At 42.6% G+C, this 22,324-nt stretch overlaps 1 protein-coding gene across 3 annotated transcripts in view; it reads left to right on the top strand.

Moving 5' to 3' along the window:
• Window positions 1-22,324, top strand: part of capn15 (calpain 15) — a 120,918-nt gene that overhangs the window by 50,631 nt on the left and 47,963 nt on the right. For all 3 annotated transcript variants that reach the window (XR_004566484.1, XM_034193894.1, XM_034193895.1), the window contains exon 2: window positions 12,057-13,725. Coding sequence is in view for 2 of the 3 variants with exons in the window: in XM_034193894.1 (XP_034049785.1) it covers window positions 12,057-13,725 (1,669 nt within the window). In the remaining variant the exon portion in view is untranslated. The remainder of the gene's footprint in view (window positions 1-12,056; window positions 13,726-22,324) is intronic.

Raw genomic sequence — 22,324 nt, 5'->3', positions numbered from 1 at the left:
TCTGAGAAGTTGCTGAGACACTGGTGCTGTGCTTCATCAAAATTTTTTCCAAAACTGTGAGGCACATTCGAGTGGACACCATTCGACAAATTAAGCTGGTTTTCGGTGAAAATTTTAACGGCTGATGAGAGATTTTGGATTGTTTCTATCGCTGTAAGGACTTCCCACGGAGCGGGACGTCGCGCAGCGCTCCGAGGCGACGTTGTCATCCTGTTTCGAGCTGAAAACCTCCAAATTTAAGCCTCTGTTGACCCAGGACGTTGTGAGAGAACAGAGAACTTTCAGAAGAGGTTGGAATCAGCAGTTTATCCGGACATTCCACTGTTAAAGGAGATTTTTTTAATGAAAGACGTGCGGATGGATTGGCCCATGGGCTCGCAGCCGGCGCAGCACGCCCGCCACAGGAAAAACACCTCCGTTGGAAGCCTTAAGGACAAGTTGGAACATGCCCTGCTGTTAAACAATTTCCCAGATACTCACTCAACTGAAAGCCACCAAAAGCCGCCTGGATTTTACAAATGGTTATCAACACGGAGGTGTTTTTCCTGTGGCGGGCGCGCTGCGCCGGCTGCGAGCCGACGCGCCAATCCGTCTGCACGTCTTTCATTAAAAAAATCTGCTTTAACAGTGGAATGTCCGGATAAACTGCTGATTCCGACCTCTTCTGAAAGTTCTCTGTTCTCTCACGATGTCCTGGGTCAACAGAGGCTTAAATTTGGAGGTTTTCAGCTTGAAACAGGATGACGACGTCGCCTCGGAGCACTGCGCGACGTCCCGCTCCGTGGGAAGTCCTTACAGCGATAGAAACAATCCAAAATCTCTCATCAGCCGTTAAAATTTTCACCGAAAACCATCTTAATTTGTCGAATGGTATCCACTCGGATGTGCCTCACAGTTTTGGAAAAAATTTTGATGAAGCACAGCGCCAGTCTCTCAGCAACTTCTCAGACAATGAAAATCCGACGAGGGGACTGGACCACTCCTCCCACAAGGCGTGCTCACAGGCGAATAACGTCACCGACGGGTGGAAAAACTCACGCATGCGCACGAAGGTTCAAGCTTGGCTGACGCAAAAACATATGAATCAAATCCATATAGTTTTTTTTTTTAAATAAAAAGGTAGGATACTTTTCTAATAGACCTCGTATTTAGTTCTTCCACTTCTATATGGCTTCTGAACATGGAGGAATGATGTATACGTCCTGTACTGGCTGGTCTGGGGCCCATTAGTGCCGGTGCTTATCCGCAGATTCCGTAGCATGAAATGAGTCCACCTATCCAACACAAGATCCTTTCCCAGACCGTGCTGGTATCCATTTACAACGAGCTGGACTGAGATGATGCAGTTGAAGTGTCTTGTTGAAGGTAGCATGACTGAGGTGGAACCCAGGTCTTCACATTGTTAGCCCAACTCTTTATTCTCGTGCATTTCCTGCTCACATTATTAAAATACAAATGTCTTAATCTTAAAATGTCAGTGATATTTTTGATGTAAACCATTTGATGTAAAGCTGCAAACCCACACTAAATACATCTTGATCATATTGTTTCAGAGCCAAATTACAAAAATTGTCAGTGTCCAAATATTTATTGACTTGATTTGTAACGTTTTTGTAAGCATAGAGCATCATGGGCTTTCAGAAATCTGTGAATCATCTAAAGTAACAGTTGAGGTGAGACGTGCAGCTCTCTGCTTCATCTGAGCCAACTCATACAAGAACCATTTTACAAGACAGGAGAAGCATCTATCACCGTACGTCTGTCTCCCACACTTGGGGGTGGAATGAGTCATCATGGGTGGGATCGTAATATTTGATAAGGGTGGAGAGGTTCAACAATGTTGTTGTTGGTGCGATCAGTTTTTAGTTGTCTCGTGTGCATTTACCAAAGATTTACAGTAAAGTATGCCATTGATCCAGGAAACCTGTCCTCTGTATTTAACCCATCCTAATTACCTCCTCCGCTGTGCCACTTATAATGTGTGAATAGAGTTCAAGACGTACCTGGAAGGGCAAAAATATGCCCAGTCTCCTGCACACATTGAAAACAAATACACAGGAATATCAAAACTGTCAAACCTCGGATATGGAACATTGCAGGATTTGTCAAGCACGCCCTCTTTGCATATTGGTCTGAAAACAATTGCATCCATCTCATTTTGATAACCTGAACAGTCTGTCACTTAAAGTATTTCAGTTTTGTGGTTGGGGATAGTTTTAGTGTCACTGCCTTCTGCAAATATGGTATTTTTTATGTGAACACTTTGGGAGGAGGCCATAGACTGTATCTACACTATAATGGACAAATCCTCCTTGATGTCACCTTTAGGTTTTCTGGGGAGCAGGTTTGCAGCTTAAGTGAGGCGGCTCCAGGTGTCATCTTATTGCCAGTGTCTACTCTGCCTAATATCTGGCAAGCCTATAAATGACTGAAGTGTGGACTCGACCACTGTGGTTTGCATGGGACGAACGAAGCCCAAACACACCCAACTATCTTGAAGTTACCAAGCTAGCAAAGGCTAACAGTTTAAGTAATAAAGATAATACAGGTTGGGGTGTTTGATTAATGCGTACTTTTGTGGACTGGGTGATGGTTCTTGAGTGAAGCAATAGGGCAGCGCAGTCTCGTTTGAGGTGTTCGCTAAAGGGGTAAAATATGACATAATTTCTCTACTTCCAGGATACAAACCACAGCATTTTCAATGGGGTTTTGGGCAAATTATGTGCAAACAAAGTGAAAATGCAAAGAAAAGTGACGATGTGGTGGGAAAGTGGACATGTCACCTTTGTTTATGATCCGGAGCACAAACGTGTCGAGGCGGTTTTGCAGGCGAGAGAACGGAGCTACTCTGGTTAGCTGTGTAGGCTAACACTTACTGACACAATGTCTTCTTTCTCCTCACCTTTTCTTCTCCACCGGAAACCGGGAAAAAAAAAAAAACTTTTTGCGACTGCTTCAGTGATTGCAGCCGAAAACAAAACCGTACACTATTTATCCATGTGAAGTTATGTTGTGTATATATTAAATGGAGGTCCCCATAAGTGGTTAAATCCCGCAATGTCACGGAGGGTTTAAACAAGACTACGATCTCCTATTAAGCATCTTGACAACCTCAATAACCGTGGCACCATCAGTGTAGCTAACGTCATTAAGCTATTGATACCTGCTCACAATTGCTACCGGTACAATCATACAATTTAAATGTTGCTAAAATTTCACTCAGCGGAAATACCCGAGCACCCACTTCTTAGATTGTGTGGTAGTATCCACACACACAATTAACCACACAGCAAAGTATATTATGCCAGGTATTTGCAATAAAATGCTCAGGTGCACACCAGGAACCACTTGGGGCTTAAGAACCATGGCCTTATTGATTTTTCCAGTCTCACAGTGATTTTAGCCAAGAATCCTCTGGTCTCAAATCCACCACTTTACCACAAGATACACTAATCTCCAAACCTACGTGAAAGTTTTGGGATAAGACCAGTAAGTCTTTTTTTTTTTTTTTTTTTTTTTTTGAATATCAGGGACACGTTTTATGAAAACTACCAGACAAACCTGGCAGATAACGCAAGATGAACGTCTCAGCAAAAACTGCGGGTGGAGGAGGTGCTGATTTAGTGCTTATGCATCTCAACACAAAAACACTTCGTATATTTTCTCGTTTCTTCCTCAGTGAAGGCTCTGAGTGAGCAGTGCTGACTGTAGCCCAAAAGAATGAATGTGGTGATAACAGCTCATAACATAAAGCACAAAAACATCTACATAACTCACTGCAGCCAACAACACACACAAACCAAGACCGTATGATGCACACGTACAAAAAAAACAGTCAAGTATATCGTATATACGAATGAATGTGGCTTCATAACTTTTCTGCATCCACACACGGGGATAGGGATCCACACAAGTGCTCTCCTGTTGTAATTCTTCTCTCCTTTAAGAGAGAGAGCAGAATTGGAAGGGTAGTGTGTTAGGAGTGAGAGATCCTATGAGTTTCCCTAGGGGTCCCTGGACTCCAATCATTTGAAAGGGTTTAATGGAGTTGAAATAAGGGCAGTTAGCTAACCAGGACACATGGTGCTGCAGTGCCTAGGCGAGCCAACCAGCAAACACCCATTCACTCTTTTGTACTCTCCATTGCTGGCAAAAGAAAAGTCCCATGGAGTGTGAGGTTCATTTGGTATGACGAAAAGCTGTGCCCACACAAACATTTTACAAATACCCCAATACCCACCTATCCCAATGGCTCTACCATGCTCGTTGCTTGCATGTCCATCTGTATGTATAGCTATAAGCTCCAACCTCCCGTGAGCCTGAACTGGAATAAGCAGGTTCATAAAATTGATGGATGGATAGACAGACAACCTGTAGTATCTGGAGTATATGTCGCACAGGCATATTAGTCTTGTCTGTCTAAGAATGTGTCACGAAGAGGGAAAAATATACAAGTTCCATCTGTCTATAAGTAGCACTTATTTTTGAAATGTTACTGTTTTATGCACCAATAAGCAAAATCAATTTATGTGCATTATTTATAATGCAAACACTGCATGAGTAGGCAGAAGCTACCAAGCTAATTTATGTTATTGTATGAGGCACAAATAACTCAAGAGTACCGGTAAATTGTTTCTTGTCACCACTGAACAGATGAAAAAGACAAGAATGAGCTAAATGTGTGCATTTTTCCAAGTTTTTTTTCCCCAAAGCACATGGTCTTTCAGCTTCAGAACAGGATTTATTAATTTCATTCATTGTGTTAGACCAAGCACATCTTCATTCAGATGTGCTACGACTACTGCTGGTTGGCATCCGGCTTAATGGTACATTACCCCACCTTCTGCTACAGTGTGTGGATCAGACGGTACCATTTCAGATCAGTTTGCAGTAGCAGCTTGTCAGGCAAGCTAACTGTGCCAGCCTGTGGTCGTCGATAATGCAATCTCTTTTGAAATATAAGTGGCAGGCCCAGCCAAGCAAGTTTACAAAAAAAGCCGTGACTTGCAGTTTGGAAAATACAGAATAAAGATAATTCTTTTGTAGTAAATCTTTACAGATGAAATGCCTGAATTAACCAAGTGGTACAGAAGGATTCCTGTATCCCAATTAACTTTATGTCTGCGGAGGGAATAAAAATGAATGGAGGTTGCTGTAGAGGAGCAGTGGGCACATGCAGTTCTACAACCACAAATAGAGTCGGTGATCCTTGTAAGGACGAGTGCAGAATTTTCCACCTTGTAATTCCCACATTGCCCCTCGGTACTGCTGTTCACACCCGATCAGCCTGAGTGGCACTGACTTTTCTGGACTTGTGTGGACAGTCACAGTGTCTGTCCCTTGGGGCAAACACTCCATCCCCCACTTCTATTCTCGAGGTGTCCAACTGTGCCATCCACCCAGTATCGACAACAAATTTTGACAGAAGCCCACAGCGTGGATGATACATACAACATAATAAAACCCAAAAGAGCACTTTAGGTTGTTGTGTGTGGGAGTCAGCCGTTCAGTAATTGGTCTGACTAGATTGCAAGATAAATGAAAACCTCCGAAAATGTATTTCTTCTTCCCTCTCTCTCGTGTGCAGTAACACTTAAAACTGTTAAATGAGTGTTGATGATTGCTTGGGGGTTTTTAATTGCTTAAAAATCAGACCTTTTCATTAAAACGTTGCGAAAGTCATAAGTGCTTCTTGAATTAATTGAGCCACACATTTAAAATTCGTTTTGGTCGTGAGATTGGCGTGACCTGAAGTGGCCCACATCGACCCAGCATTAGCATTCACGAGCTAACAGCAAAGCAAGGTGCTGATATCAAGTGGAAGTGTGTGTGTGTGTGTGTGTGTGTGTGTGTGTGTGTGTGTGTGTGTGTGTGTGTGTGTGTGTGTGTGTGTGTGTGTGTGTGTGTGTGTGTGTGTGTGTGTGTGTGTGTGTGTGTGTGTGTGTGTGTGTGTGTGTGTGTGTGTGTGTGTGTGTGTGTGTGTGTGTGTGCTGGAGGGGGGTCTTGCTCGATAAGTGTTGAAACTTTCAAAGAAAGTTTCACTCAGTATTCTGAAACAGTCTCAGCCTCCCCTTCTCTCCATTCTTTAGACTCCACTTTCTATACTTTACTCCTGCTCTAATCTTGTGACATTGTGTGCAGATTTACTGCCCTCTGTGCACCCAGTGGTGGTTTGGGGGTAATTTTAGCTTTCACCAGTATTGCCTTAATTCTAAAACACATTTAGTTCTGGGGTATATCACTCAATTACAGCTACTTTTTTTTCCTGGTAAAGTATTGATTTTGGGGGGAATTCCATGGCAAATATAGTCAGTTGTCTCCATTCGATTTTGCCAGCGTTTACAGACTACAGAAAGCACATGCACAAGATTCAAAGTTCATGTTGCTTTTGATTGAACTTGGCAACTCAAAATTTCCCACATGCAACTCCAAAAAAATACTTAGCTATGATTAGTCTCCCCACTGACTCATTTTGGCAAACCAAGTAAAAATGCAAGTGTAGTTAAATTAGTACTGACACAGCAAACCTGTGTGACAATGGTCATAACACTGTCTAGCGGCTATCCAGCAAAACATTTGTGTGAAATATTTCTGTCCAGATGTTGTCCGTGGTCTATGTTTATTAGTTGTGTCCATTGCTGTCCTTCTGTTTTCTTTTTAAGTTTAAAGTAGACCTGCATTGAAATAAATGCAGTCAGATCTTTGGACCAAAAATGACTTATATTTACACATAAGATTCTTCTGAATGTAGTAAAGTAAATCTGCAAGCCCAGATCTGTCATTCAACGGAGAAATCTTCCTTTTAAAATGACAAATTTACAGCTAAAATTTAGCCCTCCGCAAAACTGTCATCACATCGGGACGTTGCCGAGACGTCAAAGAGAAGACCCTATCCCAGCATGCATTGCGAGCGCCAGCTGTAATTTGTGGATTTATGTTAGTTTGCATCTCTTACAAAAGCACCTTTTTATTGTCTTAAGGGCCTTTCACACTGAACACGTCAGACGCGTCAGAAGCGTCAAAAATCAGTCTAAAAAGCATTATTTTCAATGAGACGCATTGCTTTTTCGACGCGTCAGAAGCGTTGCGTCAAAAGCCAAGCTAAACCGACACTTCTGACGGGAGCGCGCATTGCCGCTTGTCGGCAGGCTGATGCGGTCAAAGTTCAGTCCAACCCAACTTTCGACACTCTGAGCTGTGACGTACCTTCGCATTGTCCAATAGGAACGATGCGTTGGGCCAGAACACGGAAGACGAGTGGCAGTAACCACTGATCTCTACAAAATGGATCGGTGTAGAAACCACTGATCTGTACAAAACAGAAATGTGTCACAGGACTACTCATTTATAGAGCAGTTTTCTGAAGAAAAATCATTGGAAACGTTTTTTTGTTGTTTGTTACCTCAAAATTTCTGATTACTGTTAAAAAAAAGTTTAGAACACTTGTAATTAAAATAGCTAAATAAATCAATAAATGGTTCTTTAGAAACCTTTCATCTGTAAATTAAAACCACCTGTTATCTCGGCTTTCAGTGCTTACCAGTCGAATGAGTATAAGAGAAATTGTGGAGAGCTGGGCTTGTCCCAACTTGTCCTCTGGCACTACGAAACGGAGGTGTTCCTTTGTCTCGCTTCATCAGCGAATCGGTCGTGACGCGCGAAGCCTCCGCACGGCTTTCCATGACAAAATCTCTTGTTAAAAGTGAAATCTGCCGGAAAATGGCTGATGTCCAGCTCTTGTGATAACCAGAGAAATTGCACACGACGGTCCCGGCTTCACACAGAGATCCATTTAGAAATGATGTGGTGGTTTCTGTCTCTCGATGGCAGCTCAGAGCGCAGCGCGCCGTGTGCCATTGTGGGCCGTCCTTAAAGCTGTAGTAACACTCCTTATTCTCTGTGAAGCCCGTAAACTTTTCACCGAAAGCCAGATAAATTTTTCGAATGGTTTCCAGCTGCCTATCTCTAACAGTTTCTGAAAAAATTCTGATGGAAAAAAAGCCCAAATCATTCCGCCATTTCCTCGCAATGAAACGACGACGAGAGGAGTGGACCAGTGCTTACTCAAAGTCTGCTCACAGGCGAATGACACAACCGACAGGCGTGGAAAAACTCACGCATGCGCACGAAGGTTCAAGCTTGGCTGACGTAAAAACATGAATCAAATCCATATAGTTTTTGAAAAAAATAAAAAGGTATAATTTTCTCACAGACCTCGTATATCTCATTTCAACCAGAAAAAGATAGTAAATAAATACAAATGTGTATTATAAATGCAACAGGAAATAATTTAACAGTGACTGCAGTGTGATTGTAAAGTAAGATTTCTGTGACATAAACCTCGTGATGAATTTTTTTTATATAGTCATTTAAACTTGTAATTTCATCAAAATATGTAATTGAATTTAATGTTATCAGGACAGAGTCATTTCTAAAATATGAATTTAAGCACAATAAGTGGAGAGCACCTGTGCAAATGTCTTTGGACTTTGATTTGTGGACATTTTTAATGATCTGTTCATTTATTGTTAAAATATAAAATGAAACAGCTTTTTAAAAAATAATAAAATAGTTGCTGTTGAAAGAGCTTTTTATTTAGAAGCAGGTGATGTTATGCTGGATTCTTGGGACCAGATGAAGGTCTCTTCTGCAACTTTGAACTCTGGTGGTGTTTCTGAAGACAGTTTTGTCCTATTTTGAAGAGCAGAGATATTTTCTTTTGACTGGACTTCGTGGTGTTCAACTCATCAATGGAAGTTTGGTTGTCTGCACAGCAAATGTTCCTGATTGGGACAAATAAAAATATTTTTTTTAATATAAAGAAACAGTAAACAGTTTATATATAAAAAAGGAAAAAAAACGGCAAAAAAACGATGAAAAAAAAAACGCCCGAAAAAATGTTATTTAAAGTTCAGCTTTTGTGGTGTCTGAAAAAAATGTAGCTTTATTTGGTAAAAATAAAAAAGACTGAACCATTTAGAAATGAAAGCGTTCACTCAGATCAACTGTGCTAAAAAGCTAAGCTAATATTAGCCGATCATTAAACCTTCACAGCAGTGCAGAAATGTCACGTTTTACTTTTATTTTATCCTCACCTCGATAAAGCTGCAGTACTAACCTCCGTTGGGCAGACTGGGACTTTGCATACGAGGTCTCTCAATAAAGTAACGGTCCTTTTTATTTTTTCAAAGATTATATGGATTTCATTCATATGTTTTTACGTCAGACATGCTTGAACCCTCGTGTACATGCGTGAGTTTTTCCACGCCTGTCGGTGACGTCATTCGCCTGTGAGCACGCCTTGGGAAGGAGTGGTCCCGCCCCCTCGTCGGATTTTCATTGTCTGGAAATGGCGGAATGATTTGGACTTTTTTTCCATCCGACTTTTTTCAGAAGCTGTTAGAGACTGGCACCTGGAAACCATTCGAAAAATTTATCTGGCTTTCGGTGAAAATTTTACGGGCTTCACAGAGAATAAGGTCTGTTAGTACAGCTTTAAGGACCCCTTTAAGGACGCTCGGCGCGCCGCGCTCCGAGCTGTGACGATGCGGCACAAGCCGCCGGACCATTTCTAAACGGATGGCTCTGTGGATACGAGACATACGAGACGAGTCGTGTGCTCTTTCTCTGGTTATCACAAGAACTGGACATCAGCCATTTTCCGGCAGATTTCACTTTTAACAAGAGATTTTGTAATGGAAAGCCGCACGGAGGCTTCGCGCGTAAAGACCAATTCGCTTTGGAAGTGAGACAAAGGAACACCTCCGTTTCGGCGTGTCAGAGGACAAGTTTGGACATGTCCAGCTCTCCACAATTTCACTGACACTTACTGGACTGGTAAGCATTGAAAGCCGAGATAGACATGTCCAAACTTGTCCTCTAACACGCCGAAACGGAGATGTTCCTTTGTCTCATTTCCAAAGCGTCCTTAAAGGGGCCCTTAAAGCTGTGCTAACAGACCTTATTCTCTGTGAAGCCCGTAAAATTTTCACCGAAAGCCAGATAAATTTTTCGAATGGTTTCCAGCTGCCAGTCTCTAACAGCTTCTGAAAAAATTCTGATGGAAAAAAAGTCCAAATCATTCCGCCATTTCCAGACAATGAAAATCCGACGAGGGGGCGGGACCACTCCTTCCCAAGGCGTGCTCACAGGCGAATGACGTCACCGACAGGCGTGGAAAAGCTCACGCATGCGCACGACGGTTCAAGCATGTCTGACGTAAAAACATATGAATGAAATCCATATAGTTTTTAAAAAAAAATACAAAGGACCGTTACTTTATTGACAGACCTCGTATATCCAAAAAGTGGAAGATTTCGGACTGAGCGGGTCTGCTCCATCCCCCCGGCTGCCTGCCTTGGTCTGCCCTGGAATGATGCCTGAAGGCCGGCTTCTCCGTGCGGATCGGCCCGCTGTCGCGGTTCGATCAATATCCCACCAAGTCGTCAGTCCTCCCTCGGTCGGTGTCACTCTGAAAAGTAGCTGAAAAAAAGCTTCTCCCAGCAGGGTGATGGGAGAATCGATCTACTGCTGTTTTTTTAAAGCTTTTTTGTGGTTCAGGTGACCCAAATTCAAGATGGCGATCGCTGAACTTTTTTCAGGGTGTGAAACAGCCAGAGTGTGACGTAGCCGCAAACTCCGTCCCCTTGCCGCTTCCGAAGCGACGCGTCTGACGTCACGACACATTGGAACGCATCGGCCTGACGCGCTAGGGGGCGTTAAAGCGTCACGCTGAAGCTTGCAGTGTGAAAGGCCCTTTATACGGAAGGATCAGCTTTTTTAAAACTTCATATTGTCTTGCGGTACGTTTGGTGAGTATACATTTATTTTATTTTTGCTTGAAAATGATTTTTGGGGACTTTTTAATGCACCCGTTTGATTGAGTGGTGTCGCATTGAAAATCTAATGTCTTTAGCTTCCGGTGTTACCGTTGCGGGGTACGGATGTGGGACCTGCAAAGAATTCAAGTCATTAAAAAGATACAAACCTCTCTCAGTGGCCACGGAGCTCTCCGGCTCTGATTACTGAGACCGTGTGGCGCTGCGGATTTTGCTGCAAGAAGTCTGTCCTTGCAGGCAACAGGTGTCACCGGCAGCAGTGAGCGTAGTCTCTGGACTTGTTGCCAAGTTGGCCGCACCGCCATTCAGTAGACAGGGAGGTGGTGCCGGCTGCACAGCAGACACAGGGGCGGTGTGAGTGGCGCTGCCCCAATTACAGAGCCCGCAGACTCGGTAAGCGCATCGGAGGCAGTGAGAGCAAGGAAGAACGTCGCCCGCTGTCGATGTTGCCGCTGATCTGAGCATGCAGAGATGTATCTCACATTCATTGCAGCTTACTTTTGGATGTTGAAACCAGGATGTGTATAACAGTAACATTACTAACAGATAAAATCAATTTCAATGCGGGATCGGACTGAAGGCGCTAGCGCTCCGTCTTCTCCATGTCACTGCAATGTCCTGGATGTACATAGCTTCTGTTTCTATAATAAAATAACCAGATTTATATCTTAGCCTTAGCCTAACCTTAGCCTACTAGCTATAATTTAGTTTCACATCAAGTCTACAGACTAGGTAGATGTATACTACAATCTTCTCCTGTATGAACACGTAGGATTCAGGAGCCAACTCCTATAATATTATGTAGTAGCTGCATTTCTTGTTTATGTTGTTTACTGTCCTGTTTATGTAAATGTCACTTATATACATGCTATCCATATTCTTGAGCTACTTAGGTGGGTAGGGAGAGTTCCCATGGGATAAAAAGTTTTTAAACCTACCATCCCTGGTTCTCAAGACCAGGCACCTAAGTGGCTCTGCTCTTCTTTTCTCTTTTTTTTTTTATAAAGATATTTAGGTGTACCTTAGTATACACTAATAGAGTTCCACCATAGATTTGGGATGTGGAATAGAAGATATACCTTACAGAATTTTCATGTCGTATTGCTTGGAAACCACATTTTTATGCTGAATATATGCTGGTGTGATATGTCCTGTAAGTACAACTGATGTATTTGTTTTGATTCTTTTTTTTTTTTTTTTTTTTTTACTGTTTTTTAGCCACTCTCACTCCCCTGGCTCCATGGCTACAGCGGTGCGAGGCAATGAGTGGTCCTGTGGACGCTGCACCTTCTTAAATGCTGGTGCAGCACCTCGCTGTTCCATCTGTGAGGCACCACGTCAGAAACCCGACCTCAACCAGATTCTGCGGTTGAGCAGCACTGACGAACATCGCTGGACGTGCCCCCGCTGTACCCTCAACAACCCTCAGGGCTCGGGGACTTGCACAGTCTGCGGCTTCGGACCCTCACCTGCCACGCACACACCTCCAACTACCACAATAGCCGTTACTGCCAACGGCCTTCCTCCACCACCTACTGAGCCTGTAACACCCATTATCAACTCCACAGTGCTGTTGGAGCCTCATGGACAATATTTGGCCAAGGAGGACACAGTGCGACGGTCAGAGAGCAACGGAGAGGTGGGCACTTTAGAGGAACAGCAGTCTGGATGGGCTTGTCCTCGCTGTACACTCCACAACACACCTGTAGCCCTGTCTTGCTCAGCTTGTGGTGGGCCCAGGAAACTGTCTTTGCCTAAAATCCCCCCTGAGGCATTGGTGGTGCCTGAGGTACGCACACCTGTGCTAGGGTTTCCTGTGCACACAGCAGGGACTGCCCCGATACTTATCGATTTGACAGATGACTCTCCAACAGCTCCTCCTTGTGATCCTCCAGAGTCTTCCCACAGTTTGACACAGCCTCTCACCTCTCAGTGTTCAGCTTTTTCCTCCCTTCAGAACAACCCTGTGCCACGAAGCAGGAGAGAAGTTCCTCCTCCAGGGCGACCACCAAGCACAGGCACCAACACTCCTAGCCCCACTTCCCCTTCAACGGCTATTGTGCCACCCCAACCTGCCCCACAGCGGCCACCCAAACCCAAACACGCACAACCCCAGGAACCTTCATACCCCAGCAAGCGCCTCAGCATCTTAGAAGAGGAAGACTCTCAGCATCACCCACTAACCCCTCATCTCTCTATTGTCGCCTCAGCTGTTTCCAGCTGGAAATGTCCGAGCTGTTCCATGCCCAATCAAGGTAGCTCGTCCAAGTGCGAGGCTTGCCGATCATCACGTGCAGGTGCTGACCTCATTGATCTGGTAGGATGTGAAACCGTGCGCTTTACACCAGCCAGCCCCTCAAGTCCAGACTTCAGCACTTGGGCTTGCTCTAAGTGTACTCTACGCAATCCTACAGGCGCACCAAAGTGTTCTGCTTGTGGCTCATCCAAGCTGCATGGATTTCAGGAACAACAGGGATCCCTGCCTCATTGCTGTCCACACTGCAGCCTTCCCTTGGGGCCTAGTACCATATCATGCTCTTGCACGTCCTCCTCTTCCTCATCATCCTCGGGCCATAAAATACGAAAACAGGCCCGAGGCTTTCCCTCCTCTTCTTCAGCTACTGCTTCTTCGAGTTCCTCTTCCTCCACCACCTCAACGAACCTTCAGGAGAAGGTTGGACAGTGGGCCTGCCCAGCATGTACGCTGCTTAATGACATCAAGGCCAAAAACTGTGCAGCATGCCATACACCTCAGCAGTACCTCACACTTCGCAAGGTGGTTAAGCCTCTGAAGAGACGAGAGAGCATGCATGTTGAAGCCCGTCGACGAAATGATGAGGGCGAAGCAAAGGAGCTTTGGGAGAACATTGTGAGCTTCTGCAGAGAGGTAAGAGTAAACACAGAACGGTCTAACAGTCACTGTCACATCATGTCTTACACCCCTGTCACACAATGATGATTTAGCCAACGTATTAAAAACGCTGGGTATACGGGTGTACGTCTAATAAGATTTTTTTTATAAGTTAAGAGCACGTTAAAGCACGTGATGTACGTCGAGCACCTCAAAAAATTTTGGGCATGCTTAAAATTACCATTATATGGCAGCGTATGACTCGCACGTGCAAGACATAAGTTGTAGGTAAGTTATGCAATTGTTGACACACATTTCTTGTGATTTACTCATAAATCGAAATGCGTCCATTAATGCTGTCCATTGATTGGCTGAAAGCTGCAGTCTTCATGCAAACAGACTGTTTCAAATAGTAAAACTATTCACACACGGAATAAATATAAGGTCTTATAAACCTGTTTGTTTCAGTTGGATTCATCATCACATCCTGATGAAATCTTATCCACATAAAGCGTTCTGATTTTGGAAAATGACATCTGAAAATACTTTAGTTCCTTGTCGTGGCTGGAAACGTAGCATTTTAAAGCAAATCCCTCAGCATTTTTCTGCTCCAGGTGTGTTTCTCAGCCTGAGGATGCCGGTGTTGCAGTCTGACCGGAACCCCCATGTGTTCTGATCGGTCCACCCATTTGACTGTCAGACAGCGGACCAATCAGGCCGCACAGGGGGGCCGAACAGACCGCGACCAGGGCTTAAAAGTTTAAAGAGTCACAGCGCTTCATTCATTCATCACAGACTTCATCACAGCCATCAGTCGACTCATCAGCAGTCTGCACGCGATGAAAATAAATCCTGTGATCCAACAAGACAAAAGTAAAATAAAACAATGTTAAATTACACACTTTTGCCTCCATGTGGAGCAGAGACACTGCTGACAGCGTACACGCGTTGGATAACGTGCTCTGCAATATTTAAGTGCCGGCAGTAGAAACGCAAACCAAGCCAGACTTAACCGTTCCGACCCGAACCACTCGGTGGAAACGGAAGTGTCAGCTTACGCTGGCTAAATCGTCAAGCTGTGACAAGGCCTTTAACGTTAAAAGTCACTTTTTATAGCTTTGTTTCAAAATCCCTGATCTCTGTGATGAGATGTTTGAATTCACCCTTGATTTTAATGCTTTTTGAGTATCATCACTTGTGAAGGTGGATCAAGTGGAAGCCTTGTCCATGTGGAAGGTTTTCATCTACAGTCAGCCGATTTAAGTAGTTTGTTTAGCAGCATCTAACAGTTTATTATGCGCTGTCATGTTTCTCAATTTATTTTTCATTTTGTTGCACTCTTTTCTTATTTCACTGCATAATGCAACATAGAGCGCCCATAGCGTTTCAAAGCACATTTCTGTCATTGTAATTTCTTTCTGTTATGGCTTTGGCATTATTCCAACTCCCTCGATCTCCCTAATTTCAGAGAAATGCTAATACGCTTTGTCACTGCCTCTGTTTGCACTCGCTTCGTTAGCAGAGCTTTTAAACAACCAGAGGGTGAATCTCATCCAACTGAATCAGCTGCGCATACCGAGTGTCTCCTTTCCATATGAAAACTACAATAGAACTCGGTAAATTAAATTCTGCATCCGGCTCTGTTGGATGGATGCAATGTGTCTTTTCTTTCTGTTAGGAGTCTCAACCCTGTTTATTCTTAATTTTGTTTGTGGCTCGTTCGTCAAAATTAAGCCCCAACCTCCTTTGCTGAGTCATGAAGCCAGCACAGAAGTGCCAAATGTCCTTGAATGGCTCCTTGAGTTTGGAGACACCCACGCTAAATTGCCCAACAAACATAAACGTGTACAACATGGTAAAAAGTAAATGAATAAATAAAAGGGTTTGATTCCTATAGCTAGTTTCCCCCATTCATGGCAGCCACATTGGGTGGAGGATTTGAGGTCATCGGTTTTAAGCTATTTTATAAACTTATTAATAATTAGTGACTTAGTCGCTTTGAGTGACAGCTCGTGTCTGCTAGCAAGCCATATTGACAGTCCAGTTAGCACAGAACGCTAACAATGGCTGGTAGAGGATGATTTTCAAAATATTCTACAAGCATTAGCTATGGTTTTTGAAATGCTTTTCTTTTCAGTCTTCATAAATATCATGTAGTTTAATTGTTCTGAGTTAATGCATAATTTGGTTTACAATTAAAAGGAAAATCACTACAGGTCATACGTCCATGTCATATTCTGTTATTTCAACATTACCATTGACAGTTCAAATGAAAGGTTGAATCTAGGATCATTTAAATATGCAGTTCTTTTGAGATTTTTTTTTCTTCCAAGACATGCTGAAAATGTATCATTAGATACAGAATTAATTTGGTTTCTGGGGCCCGCGGGCCCTACACCCCGGCTGCTGGGGAGCTGTGCTCCCCAAGACCCCCCACAAATTTTCCTCAAATTTCACAATTTTCATTTCACAGCCCTGATTGAATGGGAAATCATTGCCTTTTTAATACGATGATGAACATCTGAATTGTGGTTTTTAATAGCAAACCGAAGTGCTGTTATCTTTTTCCATAACCATTACGTTTTCATTAAGCATTATAAATGTCAGATGGAGGCATGTTAATTTTGATTTATTTGTTTATTTGTGCAGATTATCCTGAATATACTTTTGTAATTACTGGCTGATCTGTTGTCATGTCCCTAATATTATAATATGTACTTACCCACCTCATTGCAACAGCATATAATGTCCAAAGTTCAAGCGGTGTGGTCTGATTTACGTTGTTGCATCTGTTTGGTGACACACCAGCGTCTTCCCTAGCAACTGTACTTCAGACGTAAGCCCTCTTTGTGTTGCCTCTGTTTGTATCGCACCACTTCACTCTCAGTGAGCCTCAGTGATGTTGAAAGGCTTTTGATCAGCCTTTATTATTGTGTCATGATTAATATGCTACTTGGAACTGTCAGAAGGGTTTATGTAAGACTGCTAACAACCTATGCCAATTAAGACATTCTTGAACTAATTTGCACCCCAGGAGGAACATGGGCATTGCTGAATCCAGACCTGTTTAGAATCTGGTAATTTACGAGGGAGTCTCCTGTCTTAGAAGTTTTTGGTTGTGTGATGTGTGCCCATTTACTACACTGCCACGGCGCCTATCATGTCATGTTTACAATAGCGTGAAGTGAGCTCTGGAATGCATTATTAATGGCTTCTTTGAAAGAAGCAGGGCGCAATGCCGAGAGTGTGGGAGGGAAGTTGGTCTGGTAGTAAAGAAGGGTATTAGAGATTTACCACCCACACCTTCCTTTCTTCATTTCCTAATTTAACATCAGCGTCTTGCTTATTATTTATCACCTTTCAGATACTCCTGTCAATTTTTTATTTTATTTTCTCATCGTCTGCTTTTTATCCGATTTCCCTCAACCGCATCTATTCCCACACTCGTGTTTTCAGCTAATACCTCAAGATATGCCACCTTCTCTCGACGAAGCCACACTCTGTTCTCTAGCGGTGTAGGTGTGGTTGCCTGTGAGTGCATGTATGTGTGCCACTTGCTAAGGTGGACACAGGGCTGTTCCATTTTTAGGTTTAGAGTTAGAGAGGACAGAAGCAGGAACAATCCACTTCCCCATAGGGAGCTAATCACTAACCCTTTCAACACTAGCAGCCTGGATTTAAGGTCAGCCTGATGGAATACTGGGGGGTTTACAAGGTACAAGATGCACCACAATCACTTTGAGCACTGCCACACCAAAACGCTGATGGTCAAATTGAATAGAATAATAACAGCTATTGGCATACCCTTTTACAAATAGTGCAGCAAATAACTGAAACAATACTTCACATGGTGATACAAGCACCAGATCCAGCACAAATTCTCCTTAGACATTGCTCTTTTGAAAAAAATGACGGGCCACTTGAATTTTCAATGGGCGGCACGTAGGTGTCAATTGAAGAATTACACAGGGGTTAAAATGTAAAAATGCTCCAGTCATATTGAAAACTATGCCGCATTATTTGTCTGATTATAAAGTGTTGTGTGGGCCGCTGAAGAGGAGGTAATGCTCTTCAGCGGCCCACGGTACAGCCGAAGACAGAGGCCACCTGGGGACTCGGGACTTGGCGGCTCCGGTGTTCTTCAGGCCGTTGGTGGTGGAAGCCGTGTGGGACGCGGCTTCTCTCTTGTCGGGGGTCTTCTATCTTCGAGCCTGCCCACACGTCACCTGGTGTTAAATTGACTGTGCAAATTACTGTACGTTTCGTTGTGTATTATCACAACATTAAATTGTTACCTTTTTGGCTTATTCATTGTCCGTTCATTTGCGCCCCCTGTTGTGGGTCCGTGCTACGACACCTTCCCAACATAAAGACTCCAAAAAGGTATAGTTTGGACTATCTATGACTGAATGTTATGGAGTTATGGGGTAAAAACCTAATTTCAGTTTGTACAGGGGTCAAAAGTTAAAGATGCTCCAGTTTTAGTAAAAAATGGTGCAAATTATTGATTGAGCTACTTGGATTAATAAATGCATTGCACCATTGACTGTGTTCAACGCTTGGTCTCTAAAGTAAAACGTCAAATAATGTTGACGTCCATTGAATTCTGTGACATGTGACATATGTTACCCCATAATGTGATAACTAAGCATAATACATGGTGCAAAGTATTCCTTTTTGAAACCCTTTTAACTCAACCAATAATATGCATCACCTTTGAACAAAATTGGAGCAACTCTGTTTTAACCCCTGTACAAACTGAAACTGAACTTTGTCACCATTCTTGTTTTTACCCCAAAACTCTATAGAATTCAGTCATAGATAGTCCAAATTATACCCTTTTTGGAATCTTTACAATCAGACAAATAATGTGGTATAATTTTCAGTATGACTGGAGCATTTTTAGATTTTGTGCCCTATGTACTTCTTCAATTGACCCCTACGTAGCTGCCTATAGAAAATTCAAGTGGCTCATCGGTTTTTTCAAAAGAGTAATAACTAAGGTGTACTTTTGACAAATTTGGTGCTTGTATCACCATTTGAAGGATTCCTCTGTAAATATTCTGTTATCTGCTGCACTAAAATTATGTGGGTGGAGATGGACCCTTTGCATGTTGTCCAGTGTTATCTTTTTTCGAGTTGTTGGCTCACAGCCGATAGTGTTTAGGATAAAGTATAACTGTAAAAGTGGCAGAGGGTTTGCCCACATTGTAGGAATCTATTCCTGAACACAACAACTAGATTGACAGAAAAAATATTTAATAACTATGGTCATGAGTGAGTTATTTCAAGCCAGATTTCCCACCATCTGAAAGGACACCATTCAACCCTTTTCTGTTTTGAAGTACATTGGTTTCTTGTTAGTGATTTTTTTTTAACAAGACTATATTGTGCAACATTTATGAAAGTGTGCAATACAAAGTGACACCAGTGGAAATTGTAGGGGAGTTTAGCCAATCATTGAAATGAGACGGAACACAACTAAAACGTTTAACAATGGTGGAAAATTGTGCAAGCTGGTATCACACAGACCACCTCTGGCTACATCACTGCCAATGCTTTTTTCTTTTAACCTTTTGTACCGTATGCCTGTTTCCAGACTCCTGCTCAAAAATGACATGTCCAAAATAAATTGAGTATATCTCAGAAACTACGAGGATTATTTGTAGTAGCTTGGTATTTTAATCAAGGTAACACCCATGAGAGTACTGCAGAGGTGTAAGAATCAGTATTTCTGGGTCAGAATAAATGAAGATGGCACATAACAAAAAAAAAAAAAAGAGTTTCATTTGCGCCTTTAAAAAGTACACTTGTGAATTGTGCTTTGAAATGATGCATTTGCAACCCAAAACCTGTAGAAAATCATATTACAACTTCTGACCACTACTGGCACACCAAAACCGATGCCAAAAACTGAAGCAGAGAAGTTCTGGAGAGTTGAGCAATATTTAGAAGGACTCTCCCAATTGGCCATTTTGGCACAATGTGTGCCATTTGGTATTTCTCAGGTACCAAACTACACTACTCATTTTGTTTCATTTCTGTCACAAAAGCTATTCATTCTATTTATAACTGTTTTTTTTTTATGGGAGGGGGTTTGAAAAAAAATCCAGCACACAGAACTCCTCTGCGCCCCCATGCGTAATGCTCAGCATACCTCTGAACACACAATGAATGTTGCGCATGGCATTATCTCGGGAACCCATTGGTCTGTTTGGATGATTGACACCTCTATCGAACCATCAGAGCTAATAAAATCAAGAGAAAGTCCCCAAATCTATAGTAGCACATAATTCCCCAGTCACAACAAGGAATACACATCATGCATCAAGAGAACTCACTGCCTTACTTCCCAATGTGTTCCATCTCCCGGACCGAAAACTTGGCAAAAACACTCCGGAATCATTTCAGTATGACACGGGGCACAGGGTTTCCTGATTATAATGGATTTTTGCATTGGAACGTGATTTATGATTAATTACTTTTATTATTAATGTTCCCTTGTGTGATTTAATTCACTGTCAACATTGCTAGCACAATTTATTTTCTTTATCCAAGGAAAGGTTGAATTGGATCATCTGTTTTATTCCCTTTTATGCATAGTCTCATACAGTCGGGCATAGTTTTGTCACTGTCTTTCTGCATTTCATATGACTGTGTAGAGTCACATACCTTTAACAAATTAAAATAGAAAAGGTGGTCATTCGCCACAAGGAAACTAGATAAATAAATTTTGGGCTTGTTCTGAATCCACAAAAACCAGTCTGAAATGCTTTTCAATTGCACTCGTGTTTTCAGTTTTCATCCCTGCCTTGAGGAAAAACTATGGAATTAATGAATTAAAAGACAGCTTGTTGAGTTTATTCTTCAGTAGCAGATCATGAAGAGGAAGTTGTAAGTCACTTACCCATGTTTTAGTATTCAAAATGAACACTTCCTGGAGAAACAGCTGCCTGACAAGACGCATTACTGCAAACAACTGATGGCCAGGATACGATTTGCGCGTAATGAGGCCGATTCCTGCCTAACACTAATCCCTTACTTCTCCCTCCTATTCTTTCCTTCCTATTCCTAGTCTTCTGTTAATTTACTTTTAAAAACAGTCATACTGTCCCAGTACATGTGCAGTGATAAAGCTTTCATCACTGTTGTAAATCCAAATTGGCCCCTAAGCCAGTACAGAAGCCAGCGCATGGCTCGAGATGTGCACATGAAGCCACATTAACAGTGGGAAGCAGTTCATCCTTCCACATGAATAAATTTGGCTCTGAAGAAGGGTTTAGTCAGGGCTCATGTAGCCTGATGAATTCTGCATCTTTGAAAACCTACTGGATAGTCTTTAAAGCTTCATTTGTCCTTCATGGTTGCCTTTGAATATTTGGAGAGTATTATTCTGACACCCCTGACTAAAAAGGATGGAGGTAGATAATTTGTTCTATACGACAATAATGTACAGACACGTTTGTTTTGTTTTTTGTCCATACAGTATTACAAAAACTAATTAAGGAGTCATTTTTTTATACAAGGCTCATACAGTCTGTGTCACTTGGAGAGCTGCAGTGCGAAGTTTTGTGTCATTTTATGAATTTTTAATTCTTTTCTGTCCACTTTTTTCATATTTTAAGCTTAATGCTACAGTGTGTAGGATTTAATGTCATTGAGTGGTGAGGTTGCAGATTGCATTATGTCATTGCCAGTGTGTGTGTGTGTGTGTGTGTGTGTGTGTGTGTGTGTGTGTGTGTGTGTGTGTGTGTGTGTGTGTGTGTGTGTGTGTGTGTGTGTGTGTGTGTGTGTGTGTTCCTGTGGTGACTAGGATTAATCCTGTCTTGTTTCTCTTGGCAGAAATGAAAATGAGGGTTCTCAAAGTAGTTAGCATGAAATCACAAGCAGTAGACAGGTGATTTTTCTTCAGTCTTCCTGTTCAATTTATTTTCACCTTATTTCACTGATACAACTCCAAATCACATCAATGCTGCCTCAAGGTGCTTCACATGAGTAAGGTCTAACCTTACCAGACTCCTTGAGCAAGCACACAGGTGGTAAGGAAAATCTCCCTCTGATGATGTTGAGGAAGAAACCTCAAGCAGACCAGACTTGGGGGGACCCACTGCTTTAGCCATTCTAACAGTTACAAGGTTTTTCAAAGTTTTACCAAGCTGAAAACAAAAACAGGAAACGGAAAAACCAGAATAGCATCAAAATCAAAGTGCATTATTGAGATGAGCACGCAGTCATTGGTGCCACAGGCAGAGCGTCGTGAGTCCACCGGCCTGGGGTGCAGGACCAGTATCCATCACATTGTCAGTGGGCTACAGCACAAGCTGTCCCCATGGAAGACTACATTCTAAAAGCAGGCTGCACTGTGCTGTGTCAGCTTCAGCCAGGGCATTTTGTGGTCTCTCCAGAGCTCTGTGGTGTGCAGCCATCAGCCTTGCGTGATGTCTTCAGTGCCTCGGACAGAGAGAAAAAGAGCAGAATCGGTCATCCAGAAATAAATGCAGCTAAGGTATGAGTTCACCAGTAATAAATTGACAGGGAAGCAGAGAGAATACTAAGGTGATCGCTGGCAGCTACGCCTGAGCTTCATTAACATACCCAGAATTTAGATGAAGTGAGGCTGAGACCGGTTCTATTA

The sequence above is a fragment of the Thalassophryne amazonica genome, chromosome 18 (assembly GCF_902500255.1).
Source record: "Thalassophryne amazonica chromosome 18, fThaAma1.1, whole genome shotgun sequence".
Lineage (NCBI taxonomy): Eukaryota > Metazoa > Chordata > Actinopteri > Batrachoidiformes > Batrachoididae > Thalassophryne > Thalassophryne amazonica.
Note: the sequence above shows the minus strand (reverse complement) of the source record. Positions and strands in the feature narration are given on the sequence as shown.